The sequence below is a fragment of the Bemisia tabaci genome, chromosome 7 (assembly GCF_918797505.1).
Source record: "Bemisia tabaci chromosome 7, PGI_BMITA_v3".
In the NCBI taxonomy this organism is placed as follows: Eukaryota; Metazoa; Arthropoda; class Insecta; order Hemiptera; family Aleyrodidae; genus Bemisia; species Bemisia tabaci.
In genome coordinates, this window is record NC_092799.1 from 21,012,573 (window position 1) to 21,036,537 (window position 23,965).

The following is a 23,965-nucleotide window of genomic DNA, read 5'->3' on the forward strand; positions in this document are numbered from 1 at the left end:
TTCCAAAAACGAAACGGACCCTTCTACGTTGGCGGATCCAGCAATTTGCCAACACCGAATTTCTTACACTTAAACCTATGGAAATGTATCGATTCATAGGGGGCCAGGTTCTCCGACAAGAATCGATTATTTAGCATGGGTTTAAATGGAGGAAATCCGGTGTTGTCAAATTGCTGGATCCGCCTCTGTCCTTTTAACACTACAACTCGTACTTAGGTCATTTTAAATGACTATGGGGAGTATCGAATAGATACAATGGATCGTTTCAAATAGTGGTTCGATGTATCGTTTGGTTCAAAACAATAGAATATAACTTCAAACCAAATTTTAGGATTGAAGTTGAAAAAGCTGAAAATGAGAAAATTGCTAACAATATCACTTTTAATTGTCATTTGGTACTCGAAAGAATAAAACGTCAATCGCAGAAGACCCGTTCCTTCAGATTTCTAATTTGACTTTTGAGACTATGTTTCTGTGTTGAACCAACCGATATCGATACAATTATAAAACTAATTACAATAGCTTACTGCTTGGGAGAGAAAACTTTTCTCTCCGGAACAATAAGTTATTGCTGAAGAGAGTAATATTTTCCCGCCGGAGGAATTAGCTAGTGCTACGGAGAAATATTTTCTCTCTGGAACAATGAGTTACTGTTTGGGAAAGAAATGTTTTTTTCTTGAGCAAGTAGTTTCTGCAAAAGGGAAACATGTTATCTTGCCTGAGAAATTGGTTAGTGCTAAGGGACGGATATATTCCCCTCTTAAGCATCAAATACTTCCTCCCAACTACTTTCCTTTTACAATATCCCAACAGGATAACAACATTGTTCTCGCTTTCAAAGGTACAGCAAAGTACTACGTTTTTAGATTTATAAAATTTTTTACTGTATATACTGAGGAAGGCTGAGTTCTCAGGCAAAAAGTTTTGGTTTATTTACGTGAAAATTAGCCTTGTTACCCGCTGTGTAATTTGTTTTATTATTGTATATCTTGTCACGTGCTGCGGAGCATCAATCATTTCTCATATCGATACAGTCTCACCTGTTTGATGTATCGAATACGATCTATAGTGTACAAACTATGCGTCTAGCAGGAGCAGGTTAGCATTTTTCTATGGTATTCAAGGAATCCCTTTTCAATGAAACTTGAGTCAAAAAGCTTTAAGGATGACATTTGACTGTTTTGACGTTTAAATTGCATAACCGTTAATTGGAAGGCGTTTTTTAAAATTTCGAGGTGAGGATATAGACGTTTGTGCATTTTCTGCTTTTAAAGTTAATTTTTCCAATCCAATGACTCATGTGAATTGACGTACCAAAAACTGATTCCCTCACAAAAAAAGAAAATTAAGCATCAAACACTGAGCAATGTGGCAGCTTTCATGACTGTAAACAAAACTTACCGTGTTTTATGGGCGCAATGAATGTATTTAGAGGTACACATGTGGACATGTGTTTTGGGCGTTTTACACCGAATGGCGTGTATAACAAAGGAAGGAACAAGAGTTTGCGACTTACGAGAGAACCGAGTCTTGTGAGAATATGCAGAGGTGTTCTTAATTGCTCAATAGTTAACAGTCTCTACGGAACAACGAGGACGCTAGAGATTGATACACTCAAATAGAAATCTGTGAGTCAGTCTATCGCGCCGCGTCTTGTCGTCTAGCACCAATCCCTGTCCCTGGATTTTCCCTCGAGAATCCCTCTCATTCTATTCGTTGATTCACTTTACTTTCTTCTTTGTAGATTTACTCCTCTATGTGCGTGATATAATTTAAGAGGGACAATCAATTTTCGACGTAGGAAAATATTTAATAAAATGTCATGATTTGCATTTAATGTGCCTTTAAAATTTGTATTTAATCATTCTATCATTGGTGCCATCTTTGGATACTTGATTTTTTAGTGCCAATAATATTTTACGTGACTGTTTTACAAGTTTAGCTGGAGCGTAGATTTCGTTGTTATTTACTACTTCATGCGCACACTTGGAAAATCAAAGAAATTCTTTTAATTTGTGCTGGAATTTTTAACGGAACATTTTTATGAGTCCACGTATGAGACCTTTTACTAAAGTAACATGACTTTTTACAAGTAAGTCTAATTAAATTTTTAAATTCATTGTTTTTTTTTCAAATTATAAGGCTTTCAGTCGCATGGAATTCACATAATGTGAGCAGTCCAACTGACCACGCGGTTTTTATGACGGAAACAAAAGTTTTCAAACAAATCTCTGAGCTGGACCTTTCATATTTTGACTATTTAAAAAAAAAAAAAATTAAAAAAAATAGTGGACGACGAAATATCCTAATAGATCTAAAGGAAACTATTCAAATTGTAAGTAGAGGCGAGGCGTGAATGATCGATGACCGATATTTCCCCATGAGGTTATGGTTAGAGATCGATCGTTGAGGTTCGTTACAAAATCTCCGCTTCTCGATCCTTTTTCCATAGGTTTAAATGGCAGATCAGTCGATATACTTATACTTAAACCCCCCACACACCACTGGCTCCCTGGGGCTTAGGGCAAACCCAAAACATTTTTAGGGCAGTGGACCATTCCCTAAGCAGCCCTAAAATTTGTATGTATTCCATAGGCCGGAATCGCCGATTTTGCATAGTGTCCTCTCCTCCTTTTTCACGGTGATTATGGGTTGGTTTATTCCCCTTGAAATCAATTAATTTTTATTTTGAGTATCTAAGTAACATTCGGATTTGAAGAACCGAACCTCGAACTAAAACGCGGAAGAGAGGCTTAACATTCTCATTTTTGCTGCCAAGTATTCACACATTTTCTCAAAGAAAGTTTGGGACTTACTTTTCACCTTTGAGTAAAAGTTTTTTTTATATACATATATATTTATTTACATAAACTCCTTATCCAGGAATTATACATATTTTAATTACAATATTCGACTTAAAGCTAAGCTTAAGACTAGGTTATTATGATAAGAGAGTAAGGTGATGAATATTTATAGCGGGGCGCTATAAATATATTCTATGATTATATACATTATATACATGATTTAATAAATGATAGACAAATATCGTTTTGTTTTATTATTCTAGTTTCCCTACCCTAGAAATTAAATGAAAAACAAGACCCTTTGAGTAAAAGTAGGAAAGGCAGTCCAGCCATCGAACGGGAGTCGATTGGCAGTGCGCCGAATAAACCGTTTGATCGAGATAGTGTTTATTATTCTTACACGTGTGTTTATTTATTCAATGAAGCTTGTCGTCCTATGCTCGTAGATGGGGCCGAAGAGCTGAGTTATGGACATGCAATAACACTTGCTGAAGTGGCGCGGTGGAGCCGAAAAGACTTAAACGGTCGGTAAGGAAAAAGGAACCGAATGTGCTGGGAGATCATGGAGAATTGGTATCGGAACGCTCGACGTTGGTTCACGCCACGGACCAGAGGAGGACGTCGCATGTACCTGGATGACGTCGATGAGTTTGACGGGGCCGTCAACACGTTTTTCGACCTCCCGAAACCCCCCACACTTCCCGCCAGTAGTAAGTACATTTCGATTGTGTCATTATGCGTGAACGTGGAATGTAGCAGCGGCGGTTTCCGGAAGTTAGCAAGAAGCTGGGATTTTTTATTTAATCAGACTACATTTTACAACAGGGCATCACTTTTTCTGTCTTATTTTAAAAACAACAGGAGGCATACTAGTTTTCCTATTTAGATAGGTGTTTTTGTGGATGCACCAGATACGACGATTTTTTATTAAGTGTAAAATGTATGTAAAACAAGCTGTATTTGGACTGGATGCAATACTACCGTGTTAAGGGAAAACGTCATTTAGAGATTCCGGTGTTACCCAATTTCCTCTGATTAAATACTTATTTTTGAGGAAATTTATATTCCTCTTCGATTTTTTTTAGATAATGCAGGCCACATTGCGGATAAAATTCTCTAAAAAAATAGAAGAAAAATATGCAAAAGTTTTATTAAAAGAAAATTAGACAATATCTGAATGTTTCAAAGGCGTTTTCCTGAGCATGACAGATTCAGGAGCAACCAGTGTAGTATTTGCAAAAAGACATTGATGACACTCAAGTTGTTTCAATAAACAATCTAGAAGTAAACGTCCCTTGTTGCGAAATGTAGGTAGTCTATTTATCGAGTAAACTGCTGTGCACCTAGTTTTGGCTATTTACAATGTACATTATTTAGTTGAAGAAAAAACTGAGTTACAAACTTGTGAAAATCGCCCCTAATTAGCCGGCACTATGTCACAAAGAGGCCATTTTTTTAAAAGTCCCTCTATAGGATTAGCATATCTGTCATTGATTTTCCCACGCTTATAGGCGCTTACATTAGTTTGCCAGAGGAGTTAGTCCCTCCTTGGCATCCAAGTGGCAGAAAAATTTAATTAAACTGATGAAGTGCTCTAGCTCAGCGGGTGATACAGTGAGGTGAGGATTTGGAATTGGGTCGCTGCAAAGCGTACGGTCCGCGTTCATTTTTGCTATTTTTATACGGTAAGAGAAACTTTTAAAATAATAGGAATGGAGCTGGTGAATGAAATTAAAGCCAGCTCATTGTCTTCGATGTACTAAATTTGCGTTCTGAAGAATTTGCCTTCCAAAATTCAGGCTTAAATTCAATTAATTTTGAGCTTTTGGTTGAAGGAACCGATATGGTAGTTGTATAAAGTGAAATTTTGGTTCGAAAAACGGAATAGCTCGGCCGACATGGAATACCGCACGCACTTCATACTCTCAGTAGCTATCTGCATCAATCGTAACATTAAACCAGAAAAAGCCCGATTGTACATTCGAAATGCGATATACTGCGTGGTTACTATGGAGATCTCTTATGTCTGTTCATGCCGACAGTTTCAATAATCGGGCTGCAGTACAGACTCATACAGATAACGCAGTCTTTGCAGTGAGGCTGATTAACGAACTCTTCGCTCCTTCAATCAGACACAGAATCGAGTACCTACTACCGTTCTAGGGAGAAACGCATCATGTAAATTCGAATGTTGCCATATTTCTTCCGATAAAATTTTTATTTTTCAGAAAAGTTAGACATTTTTTTCTCTCAAAATTTTCGGAGACGCTCGTATAAATTGTGAGAAGAATTCTCCGAAAAATCGGGCGAAAAAGATTAACACGTAGTCCAGGAAATTCGTGTTTTATGGAAAGATATAACGCATCGTTATGTTGCTCATACGAGGTTTTTCCTTCGCGCGGTAGTACAAAACGCTGAATGGCGATTATTTCATCAGAGGCGTAAAAAGTGCATTAAGGAGCTTTCTAAGCTGTTCGCCGTTGCGCCACGGGAGAATGTGGGAGTGGGTGCGGGTCCATCGCTCACCGTGGGGGGGGGGGGGGGCGACCGGAATCCGTTGGGCGTTGTGTGACGTCATGGGCGTCCCGGCGCCCCGGCTCAATGTCACCGAACTCCCGCGCAGAGCATAAACTCCAGAGCTGCCGCTGCTCTTATCACCACTTCGGTAGTCACTTGCTTTCAAGCAACAACTCTCGATGATCTGAATGCCGTTGATTAATTCGAGGGGCTTGGAGGACAACGTATATAAATGCAGTTTTAGCTACTTCGAGAAATTTGTGTTTGAAGTTTTGAAATTACATCACTGAAAAAAAAAAAACTCCGGCCGTGGGAGCCGCAATTACGGGCTATTTAGGCATACCGTCCATTCCGGGCTCAAAGGCCAAAAATTCCGGCTGCTAGAGCCGTAGCTTCGGCCTCTGAATCCGGAGCAATCGAAGCTACGCCTCCAGCAGCCGGAATTTCCGGCCTTTGAGTCCAGAACGGACGGTACATGTCTATATAGCCCGTAATTGCGGCTCCCGGCCGGAGTTTTTTTTTTTCAGTGATGGATCCTTACGGTGGAAAGTAAGCTCAAACTGACTTTTTGATTCTTAAAAGTCGGACTTTCTGAGCGAATTTTCCTCAAAATATGCATTAAGACTATTTTAACTGGGAATCATGAATATCCCGATTATTTCAAAAACTGCACTTATGCGCGAGGTTCTCCAATCCCCTCAATTATTTTAGGCATTTTTTATTTCGGAGTATGAAGTAAAACTGAAGAAAACTGAACCTTTCTGAATTTTGGCGCTGAATTTGACCATGGGTTAAAAATTGTCGAAATTTCAAGTTGAAGGAGGATTTCAGAAGGTCGAAGTGAAAAAGGGGTGGTCCGACTTTTTTCATTCTGAAAGATCCAAGATCCCCCGAAATTCATCGTCAACTGGAGATTTTGGTATTTCTAGTTTATGAATGGATTCAGCGTCAACAATTATGGATGGGATGCCATGAATCTTGAGGTTTGGGTCATAAATGTTGCCAAAATTAAAAGAGAAATACTATCGATCCGGGAACTACAGGAGCGCGGGCGGTAGCTTCAATCGGGGCACTTCGGAGAAAAACTTTCCGGAAGATAAAAGTCTCAACCCATAGAATGCGCCTCTTCCGTCTCGCCGTTTCACTCACATAATGGAAAAAAGTAACAAACATTTTGTGCTGTCATGAGAAGTAGAAGACAAAGTGGCCTTTACGTTCACTGACCAAATCTTGGGGTCGAAACATTGCTGGCTTGTCAAATAGCAGGCTCGAAATGCCAGGATTGAATCTTGATCGCATTATTGGTCAACAGTTGAATGTTGAAGCCCCGAAAGTAAAAACTTGCCAAGATACCAGTGGCGGGTCTCTTGTCTCTGGGTTGATGTGACCGAATAAATGCAACCCATATTAATTGATCCACGATAATCATAAGGGTAGACATTTTTAACTGTGTACTCCTGCGGTCTAGCCGTTTCACCCCTGGTACACCTAACAGAAAGGTACTCTAGGCTCGATTAGGTTTGATTCGTGCAGCAGTGCGCAACTCATAGTGCACCATAAGTGGGTTTCTCGAGCATGCGCGCGCGTGCCGTATTGTGCTTGTGCGCAGGTGCGCGGCTCGCAGTTTTGCAACCGGATGCAACAACGCAGCGCGAGCGGCGCTAAGAAATGCATTATCCCAGCTCCATCTCCATTCTCGCTCTTGTTCCCGCCATTTGAGGAGAGGAGGAAACTCGTGCTCCGAATCGTCTGATCTTCGTTCTGATTGACTCGTCTAGCCGTCACAATCAGCGAGGACAAATTGGTCCATCGGTACTTGATTGACACGCGAGATGTCAACTTTTTAAGGCCTTTGTGCGTCGAGGAACTCAGTAATTTATGAGTAGGGTGTCGTGAGGTTTCTAGGAAAAACCATGATGAACAGGCGACGAAGATAGGCAAACTATCTGGAAATGGACAAATCTAATGGTCTATTATATTGACGGATAAACTCCCAAACCACGTATCTCGTTTGCGGTGTTTTATAATTTCTGTTAGTATCTATATCGAGGCGAGGGCCAAGGACCCGCCTAATTAACACTTTTGGAGAAAATTAGGTAGCGACTTCGCCGCATTCTTCAGTATTAAATACGGAAGCTGATGTTTGTAGTTTCTTCCAATTATGCATGGGTGCGTTGTTAAAACACAGTAAATGTATGGAAAAAATTCGAAACTAACCACCAAATTACAAAAATGTCAAAGTTTCTACTTTGTGCTGCAAAATTGTAATATTGGAGATACGCGATATCGTTCCTTAGCCATCCTTTTTTTTTTTTTGAAAGAGAACAAATCAACATAATTCCTATGGGTATAGAAGTTTTCTTAGAATTTCCTTCTCTTGGAGAGGAAAAAAAATGAAAGTCTTGAAGAATTGACGTTGAATAGTTTTTAAGTTTAAGTTTAAAATATAAAGTATGACAAAAAGCTGCAACGTTGCAAACCGAGATACGTGGTTTTGTATTTTCACTATTGTTGTGTGTCGTAATATGTGTGATAATGCGTAGTTTCTTCCTCTCTTTAGCGGTCCATTTGCGTTGATGAACCATACTTCGTGACTTATGCGAGAAAGACGATTACATCATTATTAGTTTCATCTAACAGTCGCAACTGCTTTCAAAAAAGCTCAGATTACAGTTGAGACTCTAAAGGTCACCAATATGGTACTAAATTATAGGAAGAAAAAAAGTAGAAAAATAGAGCACTAAAGAGCTTTTATGACTCACAAATCACGGGGGGAATCTAAAGGTGTTTTAATCGGAGGTTGGGGTCCAAGCCAGCCAAACTCACCTATGCTTAATTGAACGGAACTTCTACTGGTTTTTTGGGGCTCATACAAGAAATAAGATACGCCCTTACATCAGAGGAACGACAAGTTGTGCTCGGGGAGTTTGACCAATTTTAAGGGTGGACTACCCAAGTATAAAGTAATTAACGACCAATATGGCCTCAACTTAGATAGCTTTCCAAAAGTTTAAAAGCGCGGTTAAAGTCAAGTTGCGAACCCAACTGGGGTTCCATTTTAACTTCGATGAGTGCTGTTTTAATATATTTGGAATATTCTTTCATTATCGATTTAGAATCTAGCAGTCTGACACGCATCACCAAAAAATTATTTTCGGACTTTTTGCACGAAATTTTAACGTGGAAAGGTTTAAATTTCCGTGTGAGAAACTAATGTACGAAACTTTTTCGCGATGAAGTGACGGTGAGTAATGAGTCCCTATATGTGAAACATTTTGATTTAAATTGTATCGAGCTACATCCTAGGTTTTTAATTCAGGAGACCTCAACGTAAAATCAAGTAAGAGAGATGAAAAACGTAGGCGGAAGAGGGCGCGCGCCTACAGTCACCTCAAATTATGCACAATTTAGTAATCCGTGAGTCTATATAAAGAAAGTTAGATTCGGAATAGCTCGTGAAAGGAATCGCATATTTGGTGATGTTACCATAGGATTTTTGACCTATTACAGCACAGCACAGTATCATTCACCAAGGGATCTTTTTTAAACGCATCGCTCAAGCAGCCTATTTAAGAAACAAAATGTATCTCAACATCATGGTTTAGCCCCAGCCCCAGGGCAAACTACTCCTTATCTTGTAATAGATTGTAAATAAACGATATACGTATGGAGATGCATTATGCATAGTTTCCCAATATATTATAAGAAAAAAATGGAGTGAATTTACTCCGAAATAAAATCGAATACACGCAATTAAACTGTAATTAACCGTGGTCACTTGGTCGGGCTATATCCGTTACATACATGATATATATAATGATATATAAATATAGATATGTAAGTGTAGGCCTCCAGAGTGTCACAAATGGGAATAAAGTTTAAATTTTCACCAATTGCAAAGATTATAAACTGGAATGGACCGGGGAATGGGGTGGGGAGGGGAGGAACATGCGAAATGAGAGAGAGAACGAAGATGGGAATTTGGGAATGAGTTGATCAAAGATTACGAAAAACGTTCAATTTGTGTAATTTTCATTCCCGTTTCATCCATGAGCCGCGTTGTCTCAACTCTCTCTATGAAGGGAATCCAATGTCGCTATCCTTTTACTGGGCATCCCCTTTGTCCCATCCTAGGAGGAGCCCAATCAAGCACACCGCGGGACGAGTTACACATCTCAATCTCCCGCTCATATTCAAATATGGGAATGAATCATCCTCGACGATGCTCGAAGGGATTGATTGAACGTTTCCAATGCGGCGACGCGCGATTATGGTGTTTATCGCGGCGTGTTTTTTTTTTTCAAACGGCGAAAGCTCCGTGCCGGGAGCGTTTTGCTTGGCCGGGCCTTGCCGCTCCAAACTTAGCCGGGACGGAGCTTCGGCGGCGGCGGCGTGGTTGTCCCACGCACCCCGTGGCGCGGTGCGGCGTGGCCCACACAACTTGCACAACCGGGCCGCTGCCACTGCGCGCGACAACGGATACGACCGACATCCGACGTCGTTGCCCGATTCCCGGGTAAAAATCCCGCTAATGGACCACTAGACAAGGTGCAAACTTCAGCATTTTGATACACGTTTCTCAATCAACATTTCACGTAAAACACGATGCGCACAACGAAAATTACCGAAATCAATTCCTCACGAAGATATTTAATAATTATTGGTGCGTAAATTCAAACCACCCGCTCATTAAAACTCAATGCTCTACGTGATTCACATCGCGCGCTAAACGTTATCATGACAGTCTCCACAACATACAAATCTGGCAATCTCAATCTTGACGCTTTGGCTCAGCTGTAGCAAATTACTCATAGTTTGAAAACACATGGTGGGAAAAGAACATTGCTCGATTGAGAATCTTGCTGAAACCGTTGTAGTGCGCGATTTGACTCACGTGGAGCTTTGAGTTTCTTGTGACCGGGCAGTTCAAATTCCTAGTAACCAATGTGAAATAAAAATGTTAATATCTCCGTTAGGAGTTGGTTTCAGTCATTTTCGTTGCGCGAATCGTGTTCTACGTGAAATTCTAATTACGAAACATGTATCAGATTGCTTAAATTCGTACCTTGTCAAGTGGTCCATTAATACCCAGACTTCAGTGCAGATCGAGGAAAGCTTCCGGCGTTGAGTGGGTGCGGGTTCAGGTGGGTGATTATTGTCGATGCCCAACCGTGTATTAAGCTGGTGTATCGATGAGGAATTCAAGGTCCTGGCAATTTTGCACTGATCTTGAACGGAAATGGTTTACATTACGTGCACCATATCGACGGTTAAACTTCCAAACCACGTATTACCTTCGCTCGAGGAGTAAAAGGGGCGTCGTGACCTTAAAAGTTGGGGATCCCGTCCGAATTCGGAGATTATTACGCCAAATCCAAAATGCACGGAGAATTTTACCCCAATTTAACACCAAGAAATCCAAAATCGACTCCTTCCTGTTCGAACTATTGACTCCTAAAGGCGGGGGACATGGCCCCCTCCTCAAAATTCAGTGTAGCCTAATTGATATAGAGGCGCGGGAAACATATGTTTTTTTAGGAGAATCGATCACAAATGATCCGACTTCAACGGTTTCAAAGTTCCTCAAACATTTGCTGGTATGATGCATGGGGGCCCTAAACTTGAACAATTTACAAAATTACGGACCTTCTGTGTCACATCATGCAGCAAATGTATGGGGTGGGGAGGGGGGCTTCAAGACTGTCAAATTTAGACTATTTGTAATCGATCGCCCAGGAAAACATATTTTTATCACGCTTCTACGTTAATTTAGGAACATTGAATTTGAAAAAGGAAAGCTTTGTCCCCTGTCTTTAGAGCGAGTTGAATAGTTCGAACAGGAATGGACCAATTTTGGAATTCTTTGAATCCAACTGGGGTAAAATTTTCCGCATGTCTTGAATCTGATTAGATAATTTCAAAACGATGACGAAAACCTCAACTTTCGAAGTCACGGCCTCTCTTTACTTCCGGAGGGAGGGGGTGGGGCTTCGGGATGGTGAAATATACTCTACCCGAACGGAAAAAAAACACATTGGATCCAGAGTCCAGACTCTTAAAAACATCGACAAGAAAAAGTACTCTTGATTCAATCAGAATCCAGCTTAAATCAAGAACCAAGCCTCTTAAATTAAGCGGATTTCGTTTTGATTCAAGCAAAAATCCGATTGAATCAAGAGTATTTTTTCTTGTCAATGTTTTCAAGAGTCTGGACTCTGGATCCAATGTGTTTTTTTTCAATGAAGAGACTCAATTTATCATTATTTTGCCATCCGGCATCCTTTGATACGTTATGATTGACGCGATGTCGGTCGGACAGTAGTCAAAGCGACGCAACGCCACCACCTAGCCGCTTGCAGTTGTAACAATACCTTGTCGCAGCCTCTGAGCGACCACAGAGATGCAACTCGCAGACCTGAAATGCACACCGGAAAAGTTGCGTAATGAAGTCTCTAACTTATTTTGAGTGGGATGCAGGGATAGAGAAGTGGTGACGGATGGTTATCTTTTCTAATGTATGTATCGGAATCAATATAAGTGAGGGGTACGCCCCCTGACTGCCTCGGGATCCAACCCCTTGAAGCGCTTAGCGTAACAGGCGTTATTCATCAAGCGTTACACTTATGATTTTACATTATATTACCGTGCAAAAGAAGAACGCCGTATGAGCCTTCAGGCGTTGCAAAATTTCTTTTGATAAAATATGAATTTTCAGGGGATTCTGTGAGCATGTTTCTTAGAATGAAGATATTATTGCATGTGTGAGGGATTTGCGATTTGACAGTTGATTCTCATGTAAAAGTTCGCGAGAAACACGATGGTGCCACTGGTTTTCTCTGAAATCATCTCCCAAGCTCAAAAAAAGCTCTCAACTTGAGGCCAAAATGGAGGGGATATCCAATGCTATCCCGAGAGTCCACCTCGACATCAAGACAAACTCTTCATGCAAAGATAAGGAGCCAATACATTGACAGGGCTTCCACTTTATTTAGGGACTCCAAAACCAAAAACAGGGCATCACTGCTAATGTATTTGCTCCCTATCTTTGCATGGAGAGTTTGTTTTGATGTAGGAGTGAACTCTCAGGATAGCGTGGGATATCCCCTCCATTTTGGCCTTAAGTTGAGAGCTTTTTTTGAGCTTGGGAGATGATTTCAGAGAAAACCAGTGGCACCATCGTGTTTCTCGCGAACTTTTACATAAGAATCAATAGTCAAATCGCAAATCCCTTACACATGCAACATCTCCATTATCTGAAAATTTCAAGGGAAAATATTCATAACTTCCCTCAACAATAAACATTTAATCGGAGGAAATTTAGCAACTCTCGAATGTTCATACGGCGGTTTTCCTAAGCACGGCAGTATAAAAGACTAAGATATGTGACCGTCCGCGAAAGAAAAGGTCTCGGTACACCGAGGAAAAATTGAGGCAATCAATGTCAAATTAGGTCAAAAAGCGTGTTTAGAGATTTTTACCAAATACTTAGAAAAATTGAACAGTAAAGTAGTCTAGTTTCTTCTCGTGCTAAAAGATGAAATAAAGCTGCATTATAATCTGACAACTTTAAAGACCAGGACATAGCAGCTTGGAGTCGGCAATTCAGGATTGCGCGAAAGGTCTAAGATAATCTATGAGGATTGCGCGAAAAAGCCACAAGGATTGTGCGAATAGAATTCTTAACATCTGCTACAGGAATGCGCGAACTTCAAATAAAGTTAATTTATGGTAGAAGTTTGGCAAAACAGGAAACTGTTGGAAAATAAACGCATTTTTATGTTAACGTAAGTTTAGGTTAGTTTGTTGACAAGTCATCGATCTTACCCTCTGATGAAAAATGAAGTGAAAAGATTGAATGAGGGTCATGGGTATAAAGAACTTTCCTAACTCTTCTTGGTAAAAATATTTAATCGGAAGAAATGATGCAACGTTGGAATGCTTATACGGCGTTGAAATTTTTCTAACGCGAGTAGGGATAATCGGGCCGAATAGTGTGACCGGCTTTGAACGTATATTATCGCCTGCATGACTCTAGGAATACTTCACGCATTGCGCCAAATTGTGCGATCGGTGTAAAGCCCTTATTAGCGCCTACAAGACTGCATGAATACTTCTCGCATTACGCCATATTCGCGCCTACAAGACTGTAGGAATGCTGTACTGCCGTGTTAAGGAAGAATGCTGTATGAACATTCGAGAGTTGCCGAATTTCTCCTGATAAAACGAACATTTAGGGGAAAATTATGCTAATTTTTCCTTTTAATTTTCAGATTTTGTAGATTAAATTACGAAGAAAATTGTTTGAAGAATTAGAAGAAAATTATTTAAAACTTTCCCAATAAATTCATATTCTATAAAAGGAAATTTGGCAACGCCTTAAGGTTTATAGGGCGTTTTGTCCTAGCACGGCAGTGTAGGACTACGTGTCATCATTTTTTATTTTCTGCTCCAGTTTTTACCATGGTTAAAGGGAAAATACATATCTTCATATTAACGATTCAGAAATTCGGATGATATTTAATTTTTTTTTGACATTAAAAGAAAATAGAGCGCGTAGCGGCCACAGGCCCCATTAGTGGAGTTTTAGATTATGATTTTTTTGCCGAATTTGGCGAAGTGCCAAAACTTCGCTTCGGTTCGACTTTTCAGGCGCCCTCCACTCCCCCTTATATGCGAGACATTCGTCTCCACGCTTTAGTCTATCTTTGAGCTTTGCTATCAGTGAGTCAATTTTGAATTTATGAAATAAAATTCCCTCTCTCTTTGGATAGTCACATTTTTATATAATGATGCAAATCTCGGTTTAGAAAAATATGGATAAATAAAGTCATATTAGTATGTCGTTACCATTAAACATACTTCCTCTGAACGAAAAATTATTTCTGATTTCAGGTGGGGCGCGCGACAGCAATTTATTGATTGTGACGGGGGTGGACTTCTGCCATCCAGAGAATGGCGCCGAACACTTCACTGACCAGTATGACCTCATGAAACGAGAGACCAAGTACCGTCAGTTAGTGGTGCGTCGTGGTTTTCCGTTCCTCATCAAAGTCATCACGAATCGTCCATTTTCACCGAACAATGACGCCATTACTCTTCATTTCTTCCACGTCGGTGGGTTGGAGCTAAAGCACAAATGGACGGAGTTAAACAGAAAGGAACCAAGCCACATCGGGATCGAACCGAGAAAAAGAGGTTTAAAGTTTAGCTCCTGCATAAGACTCAATGTAAAAGATAAACTTCAAGTTCAATTTCTGCAAAATTTGCTCCAACAAAAACTTAGAATTTTTGACGATAGAGAGTAGAGCAGTGGTTGAGTTCAAAACCACTCATAACTCAATTTTTTCCATAATGTGGGTTGGTTCCTTTCTGCTTAACTCAGTCCAAATATAGTCATTGTAACGTAGACTTCAACTTGAACAGGAATCTTACAGTGAATTAAAAAAGTGGGAGTAAACAAACATCGAGTTATAGAAATTTTGTCACAATACTTGTATCACTTCAAATTTTTGACAGAAAACAGATTCATGAAGCATTAAAGCACATTTGAGGGGCTTGGAGGACAGGGCGCATAAGTGCAGTTTTTTTAATTTCAAAAGATAAGTGTTAAAAGTTTCAAAATTACATGGAGTCTTATGACGAAACAAGAGTTCAAACTCACTTTTTAATGCTTGAAAATTGAATTTTAGTGGTGAATTTTTTACGGCGTATATTTTGAGACTAATTTTACATAAAATCATTAATGTCTTAATTTTTTAAAAAAAAACTGCAGTTGGGCTACCTGTCTTCCAGATCCCTCATTTCAGCTTTTTATTCCCTAAAAATCTCGTTTGTAAAACCTATCACAAAGTTGAAAGTACCTATTCAAACCCAAATATCAATCATTCAATTGCAAGTTTTGGAATTCACATGATTTTTGGATGCCATCATTTTAGCCTGTCATGGAACCTTTTTTGCCTATCCTATCAAATGAAGGAGAAGTGAGCTGTCTAATTCCACCCCGAAAAATTGCATTTGTAAATCTGTAGGCTAGGGGTAGGGAGCCAACAAATATAGCAACAGAGCTAACTATTCCGGTTCGTTTGAGCCTTTTGGGTGAGTGATTGTCAGTCAAAGTCCCATACAGTCAGCAGTTAGCGGTGCTTCTTGAAAGTTGTCATCACTGTCTTTCTTCCATTTAAATGTATGTAAAACAATCGAATCTTGGTGAGGCAAGTCTCACCTAAAATTGCTACTTTTATTTAATTGGAGGAAAAACAATGCTGTCAACTAGCGAAATCGCTACGGCACTGGTGAAGTCACTAAGTCGTAAGGTTGATGTTGATATGAAGGTTTTGAAAATTCCTTGCTCTGGGAAAAATATTTGATCGTTCGCTCGTCTGAATATGACTAGGAGCCAGTCATATAGTTCCTAAAATGCGGCTCCATCTCTTAATAAGCAATCAAATTGTCTTATTTTCTTCCATCAAAATCTAGAGGACCATTATTCTAATGTAAGACATTAATCAAATTGATTTGGTATTTCCAGATGCTATCCGACCATCACAAGGGCAAGGTACTTTGGAGGATTCAGTGCTCGTTTTGAAGGGTGAGAACCCAGTTGGAAAGTGGGCGACCGTTTTAGAAGTTCAACAAGAGAACGAACTCTCTATCTTGGTGAGGAGTAAACCTTAATTTAAGTTCCCTTGCCTAAAATAGTTGCGATTTTCAGGTGAAATCGGCAGATCCATATCTGTTTTAACGGTGTGCGGTGTATATATATGAGTTTTCATAACAAGTATCTTACGCAAATATTATATGGAACCAAAATGAACTCAGGTCGACTTTAAAAGGGCCAAGTTCATCAGGAAGTTGTAAAATTGCTTTGGAAAATTCACTTGGCACAGACGAAAATCAGCGGGACTATGCTACCGTAGTAGGGAAAAACGCCGTATGAGCCTTCAGATCTTGCCAGATAAATCACGAATTCCTGAATTTTTTTTAATAATATTTCTCCTCCAATATTTCAAAGAATTTTATTCGTAATTTGATCTAAAGTCTCTGAAAATTCAAAGAAAATGGTATAACTTTCCGAGAAAATAAAGATTTTCTGAGAGGAAATTTGGTAACAGTCGAATGCCTATACGACGTTCTTCCTTAGCACGACAGTATGAGGGTTGATGGGGGCCTGATTTATTCCCTAGAAATCTGCTCGGCGTCCTCCAGAATACGCAATCAATTTTGCGTGCTTGATATTCCTGTCATCTTTTAAAGTAATACGTTATAATATTCATATTCATGTAAAATATTCACGCTGAATTTTTTTTTCGGGACAGGTGACTCCAGTAGCAGATTGCATCATCGGCCGATGGATTTTAGAAATAGATGCTAAAGTTGTGGGCCCTATTCCGAGCCAGCCAACTTCGTTTTCTGTCAAAACGCCATTTTATATTTTGTACAACGCGTGGTGTCCTGGTAAGATTTCCTCATTTTTATTGTACGTATGTAGTAAGGTAAAGCATACAAAAATTCTGTTATTAGTATTATGAAATCCCCTTTAAAATTTAATGCAGAAAATTACTCACAGGACGGAAATTTTGGTAAATAAACTCTCCAAGAACATTTAACTGTTTTGTAATTGAAATTTTTAAGAAGGCTAAAATACCAATGATGTCATTTCTCATTTTCATAAGTCTGATTTGTGTTCCGTCTCACTCTGGAATTGATTCCTAAGCTTTCCCGTGTGATTGAATCGCATTCTACGTATATTTATGAAGACAGAACATATAACGAGGTGCTGTGAAGCACGCCTCGTCTAGTAGCTTACACTTTGTTATGATTTCAGTTTTAAGCTACCCCGGACATTTTGAGAAAGACAGAAAATTTCTATGTCAAAGACCAAAAACACATTATTTTCATTGATTATTTATTTACTTTTTTTTCAAAATTGAATGGAGTGTTCAAAAGTAAAAACCCACCCTGAAAAAGAAAATACGATTACATGAATTCCCGAAAGACTTCATTGCAGCTATACCCACGTGACCAATGACCATCCACTCAGTCGAGTCCAAAACTGGGAAGATTGATTGATCAGGAATATAATAATTCACATGATGAAATTTCCATCCCCCCTTTTTTTCTTTCTTGTTTTAGTTATTTGAGGTCTTTAATCCATTTTAGGATTCTGCAACCTTGAATGAACATCACATTCATGCTCCTGGCTTTCCCATTTTCAGGGATTAAGGCCGAGTGGAATAATCTCTTTCTGCGGATCCACTAGTCAGTTCCATGAAATATTGTCGCCACCACCGGAAATCGAACCCGGGACCTATTAATCTATTTGACCTATTGACCTATTGAATTATTTTTTTAAATTTACTTATAGGTGCTCTCTTTCTCTTGTTTGCGATTAGATGATCAGGTATACCTGCAGGACGAAGAGAAAAGGCGCGAGTATGTTCTAAACGATAGTGGCATAATTTTCCGAGGCAATGCTCGAGAACCAAGACCGAGTCCATGGCGCTACTCACAATTTGAGACTGATATTTTAGAGTGTGCATTTTATTTATTGAACACAGTTGCCAAAAGGTTGAATGTCATTGCTGCGTCTGATCCAATAGAAATTAGTCGATGTCTCGCTGCACTGGTAAGTTTTAGCAACGCAAAGTAATCGTAATATGATTATTTAAGCTTTTAAGCGTCTAAACATTCACAAGATTTGATTTTATCAATGATGTATATAAAATTTCAGAACGCGTGTACCGACATATAAAACATTTGGAAAAAATTGAAGTATTATAATACTATTCACAGGAAAGCGTCAAAATAGGGAAAGTACGAAAACACAGAAAAAAGCAAAAAATGACGGGTGATTTTTATCCTCGTACATCTCCGACCGGATGGGGGGGGGGGGGCTCCAAAGGTCACCCTCCGGAAACTTTTTGAATTTGTGAAGCATCTAACATGTAGTTCGAGCCATGAGTAATTACAAAATGTAAGGGTCTTTCCTTCTTCTTTCTTCCGATCCTTCGCTCTTTCTTCCTTCTTTTTTTCGAGCGAACGGGGGGGGGGGGTGTACGCCCCTCCCCCCTGGATCCGCTTATGCCATACTGCTATCATTGTGACCATCATCATGCTATCATCATGAACCTTCAGGCGTTGCCATCTTTCCTTCGATAAAAACCGAATTTACCGGGAAAATTTTGAATTTTTTTCTTCAAAAATTTTAGACAGTTGTGTTTGTAATATGATCTAAAATACATCAAAATTTCAAGGAAAAATACATATAACTTTTCTCAAAATTAAACATTCTCTTGGAGGAAATTAGGCAACTCTCGAATGTTCATATGGCATTCTTCCTTAGCACGGCAGTATAACCTATAGCAATGCATCAGAGGACAAAAAAAATTTCCCGTTGAATTAGTCGATCGATCCATCATTTTCAGTGTTGAAACAGTCGTTTGCATAATTGCATGGATCATCAATAATAATGCTGGACAATGATTGTACCCAGGTGAACGATGTGGACGACAACGGCGTGGTCCAAGGCAACTGGAGCGAAAACTTCGTGGGTGGAACTCCCCCCTCGGCGTGGATCAGCAGCGGCCCAATTTTAACCAAGTATTACAGCACCAAGAGGCCGGTCCGCTACGGCCAGTGCTGGGTCTTCGCTGGAGTTCTCACAACAGGTATCGTTTTCCATCCCATTTACGGAAGGATACAAATTAGGATGTGGATCTTCGAAGAACGGAAAGAAATTACATGTCGCAGGCAATTAGACGAATCAGGCTTTTAGCTCAATGTCTGATTTGTCCAAGGCTGGAACCACGGCAATCCTACTAATTATATCTATTTGCTTCCTATCTGTGCATGGAGGGTTTGACCAGATATGGAAGGCAAAATCCCCAAACCACGCATCTCATTTGAGGGGCTTGGAGGACAAGGCGCATAAGTGCAGTTTTTGCTATTTCGAGGAACATGTTTTTGAGGCTTCGATATTACGTGGATCCCTATGGCGGAAAGAAAGTTCGAATTGACTTTTTGATGCTTAAAAATTGGAATTCGGGAACGAGTTTTTCACAGAACGTGCATTGGGACAAATTTTACTCGAAATCATTAATATCTCAAATGTTTAAAAATCGCACTCATGCGCCATGGCCTCCAAGCCCCTCATTTGCGTTGTTTCAAAATCTCCGTTCTTGTTGTTTTTTCAATGAGGACAAATCAAAATCATTCCCTGAAGTTTTCACAGATTTTTTTCCGCACAGAAAGGGAAAATCATAGTTGCTTTTAAGAATTCACATGGATGGTTTTTTGCATTTAAAAAAATTAGAATGACAGGAGGTCTGCAACGTCGAAACCGAGGTACGTGGTTCGGGATTCTCATAGTCGAAATTATTAGAGATGAACTCCCAACGTAGCGCGGGACATGGCATCTATTATGGCCTGAACTTTGAAAGCTTTTTTTGAGCTTGGGAGTCGATTTTAGAGGAAAACAGTGGCACTATCGTATTTAATGCAAAATTTCGCACAAGGAAAAATACTTGCATCACAAATCCTGGAACCATACTAGAGCTGCATTCCCCAACAAAGAAAACGCTAATTTCTCTTCATCAGCTGAATTTAATAATTGATTTTCAATGCCTCCTTTATGTTATAAACAAAATTTTGAAAAGGAAACGAGGAGTCAGCGGTATTTTCTCATCCTAATTGTTCGTCTATTATATTTCAAAATCAGCAAACATTGTAGTACAATGTCTGAAAGGTAGTAGCACTAAATATATTGGTATTTGGAGTGTAGCCGAGTGCTAGAAATAATGTAAAATTTTCCTGCAAATGCAAAAAAAATGCAATTTCCCTGACGATGAAGCGTTTGCTTCGAAAAGCTTCAGTGTAAGTTTGTTAATAAAATGTAAGTTTTTTAAAGAAAATTTTACATTATTTCTAACACTCGGCTACACTCCAAATACCAATATTATATTTCTTTAGAGCTTGATGCAATGTGCTAAAGGGTCATTCTCTTAATTTAATAATCGATGATTTATGTAACTTGCAGTGTGTCGGACACTTGGTTTACCGACCCGGACTATCACGTGCTACAATGCAGCCCATGACACTGATGGAAGTCTCACTGTGGACACGGTTGTAACCGAGGACGGGCTTGTGGACAAAAATTACTCTAGAGATTCTATCTGGTAAGTATTCTCAATACTTAGAATATGCGTGCGATAATGCCAAACCATAATGCAACGTGACTACTCTCGTTTGTGGCACAAAAATAAACGAACTCACTAATAACTCATTCTCTTCCGAATACTAAGGAGAGTTTTCGACCGAAATCTCGGAAACTGATTTTTCAATCCAAATAGACAAAAATAGCTCCATTGCAAGTTTTTTTTTTTGCAGAATGACTTCCCTTTTCCCATGGACGATCTTAATTCAAGTGTTCATGTAAAAAAAAAAGTACAATTTCTGAAAAACGAAAAAACTCAGAAAAAGTTAGTTTAATTAATTATAAAGTTTAAATAGGAAAACGTCGCAATAGCAAATTACATCACCCTAAGAACATTCATATGACGGATAGAGTAATCAAGAGTAATAATAATATTTTCGAACCGACCAGCGACAGCATTGTGTTAAGCGCAATGCATGAAGTATACCTGCACTCTTGTAGGCGCTAATATATATCTGGCCTCAGCGGACAGCCGATTTTGGTCAACTTTTGCTATGTTACTCTGGTGACCTAATGCTCTTTTCCGTTGATTTTTCAGGAATTTTCATTGTTGGAATGAAGTGTGGATGAAGAGGCCGGATCTCAACGGTGGCCAAGGTTATGATGGTTGGCAGGTATGTAATTTACGGAATATATGAAATATTAAGAAGCATCAACTAAGAAATATTAAAACTAAAAAATTAAGGGTTGGGTGCAAAAAATACGTTTCTCGGTTCCAATTTTACAGGATCTCCGCTTGTATTTCATTCATGGTAAAAAAAGTAAAAACACGCATTCCATTGACATTCTTACCAAATATTCTTTACGATTCTACGACATTTATTGGACGTTTTTTGGAAAAATTACCCATTATGTCTTCTCTAGGACATGATTTAGCAACCTAGATGCTGAAAGACCGCACCTCAATGTCAAAAATGTCAGTATACAACACTCTAGAAACGCACTGAGGTTATATGTAAAACATACGAGATAGTGACCTTTTTACTCCTCTAATTCCGCACTGAGAAAAAGCTATCGCTTATAAATCAATTATTGGTTCATATGGAATACTGGAAAAAAACTACATTGGATCTAGCGTCGAGACTCTTAAAAACATCGACAAGAAAAAATACTCTTGATTCAATCAGATTTAAGCTTAAATCAAGAACCAAGCCTCTTAATTTGAGCGGATTTCCTTTTAATTTAAACTTAAATCTGATTGAATCAAGAGTCCTTTTTCTTGTCAATGTTTTCAAGAGTCTGGACTCTAGATCCAATGTGTTTTTTCTCCAGTGAACACAACTAATAGTAGTAAAGGCAACATAGAATAGTAGTACATAAACCTTAGTGATGGTATACATACCTTCGTATGGTTCGCAGACCGAGAATCATTGGTACATTTACGACTATTAGCGGTGTTTTATATGAGCCACTAATATAGTTCCGTAAGCCCTATCCTTCGGGTCAAAATTCAGTGGGGAGTCAGGTTGTACCAGCTTGACCGTCCCGGTTCCCCGATGGCGGGAAAAACAGAGGGATCACGCGGCGGGCCCCGCGCCCCTTGCGCCCTTTATCCAGCGGATCCAGCAATTTGGCAACACCGAATTTCCTGCACTTAAACCTATGGAAATTTATCGATTCATAGGGGGCCAGGTGCTCCGACAAGAATCGATTATATAGCATAGGTTTAAATGGAGGAAACCTGTTGCCAAATTACTGGATCCACCTCTGGCGCCCTTTAAAAGAACGGTTATCCCGTTCGTCCCGTCGGGAATTGCGCGGTTTTTTGTTATGTACGGGCGCTTTCCTTTTCGACAGCTGATAATTTGACTGCCTTTGGTGTTTTTCGTCGTGGAAATCGCCGTGAGTGATGGAATTACGGTTAAAGCGTACTTCAAAATTTTACTTAAATAAACTATATTCACACAACGGGAAGTTCGGATAACGACTTTTGAACGAGATATAAACAAACCGATGACCAAAGAGATAGGCCATGGATTTCCTTTTGAGACGTTGCAGAAGCAAACTCCCTGCCATACTAAACGCAATTCGTTTAAAAGCATCTTAATTTTTCTTCTCCACGTATAATGTTTCAGAGTGCTTAAAGTCGTACCGTCTTTAATGTTCCATTCAATTTAAAAAAGCGAATCTAGAAAAATTTACTAACTTTTCTCGGAAAAAATATTTTATCGGGAGAAACAAGGCAACTTTGGAATGCTCATGCGACGTCGAAACGCAACCATGCCTTTTAAGCCTCATTGTTCGATGCCACAATTATTCTAACGCAAGTTCGAATAATCGCGAGTGCGGCCAGCGTCAAACTCATATCCGCGCCTTCAAGACTGCAGGAATACTTCTAGCATTGCGCCAAATAGTGCGGCCGCCAAACTAGGACCAAGAGTCATTTCTTTTGACGGTCTCCGCTTGGTTTTTACCACAATTAAAGGGTAAATATGTATCTTAATTGCAACAATTCAGAGATCTGGACGATGTTTCAACGATGTAGCAATTCTGGAACTTGCTAATGCTGAAATCAATATATTGTCACCTTCTAGCCAAATCATCACAAGCGCCATGCGACGTATCAAAATTTCCGCCGCCATTTTATTTTTTATAGAGAAATTTTTGGTTGAATCTGTTTAAAAATATCACTGAATTTTATCGGCAGCACAAAGAAAATTTCGAAAATTTTGGCACAAAGAAAATCGGCAGCACAAAAAAAAGGATTTGTTGGTCAAATTTCACTGAATTTTATCGGCAGCACAAAGAAAATTCAGTGAAATTTGACCAACAAATCCTCTGTAAAAAAATAAATGGCGGTAGAAATTTTGATACGTCGCATTGCGCCTGTGATACTGGACAGAAGGTGGCGATAGCATATCTTATTAAATGACCCCGTCATACAATGAATCATCGCACCGGCTGCTTTGGATCTCAAATTATTTAACATCAGTGTCTTCATTGAAGTCACTTGTATATCCACGAGGTGTAACACATACCATCGCCCCTCTGACGTAAGGGATTATCTCAATTTCCACATGAGCTCTGTTCTCCATATCACTTAATGCTTTTCAGGGCTCACGTTGAAATAGAGACGAGGGGCGACAAACCGTTTCATTGTTTTCACTGTGAGCTTTCCTATTTCAGGTAATTGATTCGACACCTCAAGAAAGGAGTCAAGGCGTCTACAGGGTGGGGCCCACCTCAGTTCTCGCCATCCGTGACGGGGAAGTCCTCAAGGCGTACGATGGCAAATTCGTTTTCGCGGAGGTCAATGCCGATAAACTCACATGGAAACTCAGTGATAATTTTCTCAAGCTCCTCAATAAAAATGTCACAGAGTAAGCGTTTTTACATCAGTATTATAATAGTTAGGATGAGGTGTAGGATACGGTACATAAAACCAAAGGAAAAAACACCGCTGTACTGCAGTGCTAAGGAAGAATGCCGTATG

The 23,965-nt window shown here is 39.5% G+C and overlaps 1 protein-coding gene across 1 annotated transcript in view; it reads left to right on the plus strand.

Annotated features, from left to right (window-relative positions):
- The first annotated feature begins 74 nt into the window (after positions 1 to 74).
- The window catches only part of LOC109029707 (annulin), a 30,319-nt gene continuing 6,428 nt past the window's right edge, over positions 75 to 23,965 (plus strand). The window contains exons 1-10 of the mRNA XM_019040290.2: positions 75 to 2,092; positions 3,251 to 3,514; positions 14,214 to 14,435; positions 15,850 to 15,977; positions 16,637 to 16,775; positions 17,714 to 17,946; positions 18,814 to 18,988; positions 20,356 to 20,494; positions 21,071 to 21,146; positions 23,659 to 23,852. Coding sequence (XP_018895835.1) covers positions 3,352 to 3,514; positions 14,214 to 14,435; positions 15,850 to 15,977; positions 16,637 to 16,775; positions 17,714 to 17,946; positions 18,814 to 18,988; positions 20,356 to 20,494; positions 21,071 to 21,146; positions 23,659 to 23,852 — 1,469 coding nt within the window. The 5' untranslated portion in view covers positions 75 to 2,092; positions 3,251 to 3,351. The remainder of the gene's footprint in view (positions 2,093 to 3,250; positions 3,515 to 14,213; positions 14,436 to 15,849; positions 15,978 to 16,636; positions 16,776 to 17,713; positions 17,947 to 18,813; positions 18,989 to 20,355; positions 20,495 to 21,070; positions 21,147 to 23,658; positions 23,853 to 23,965) is intronic.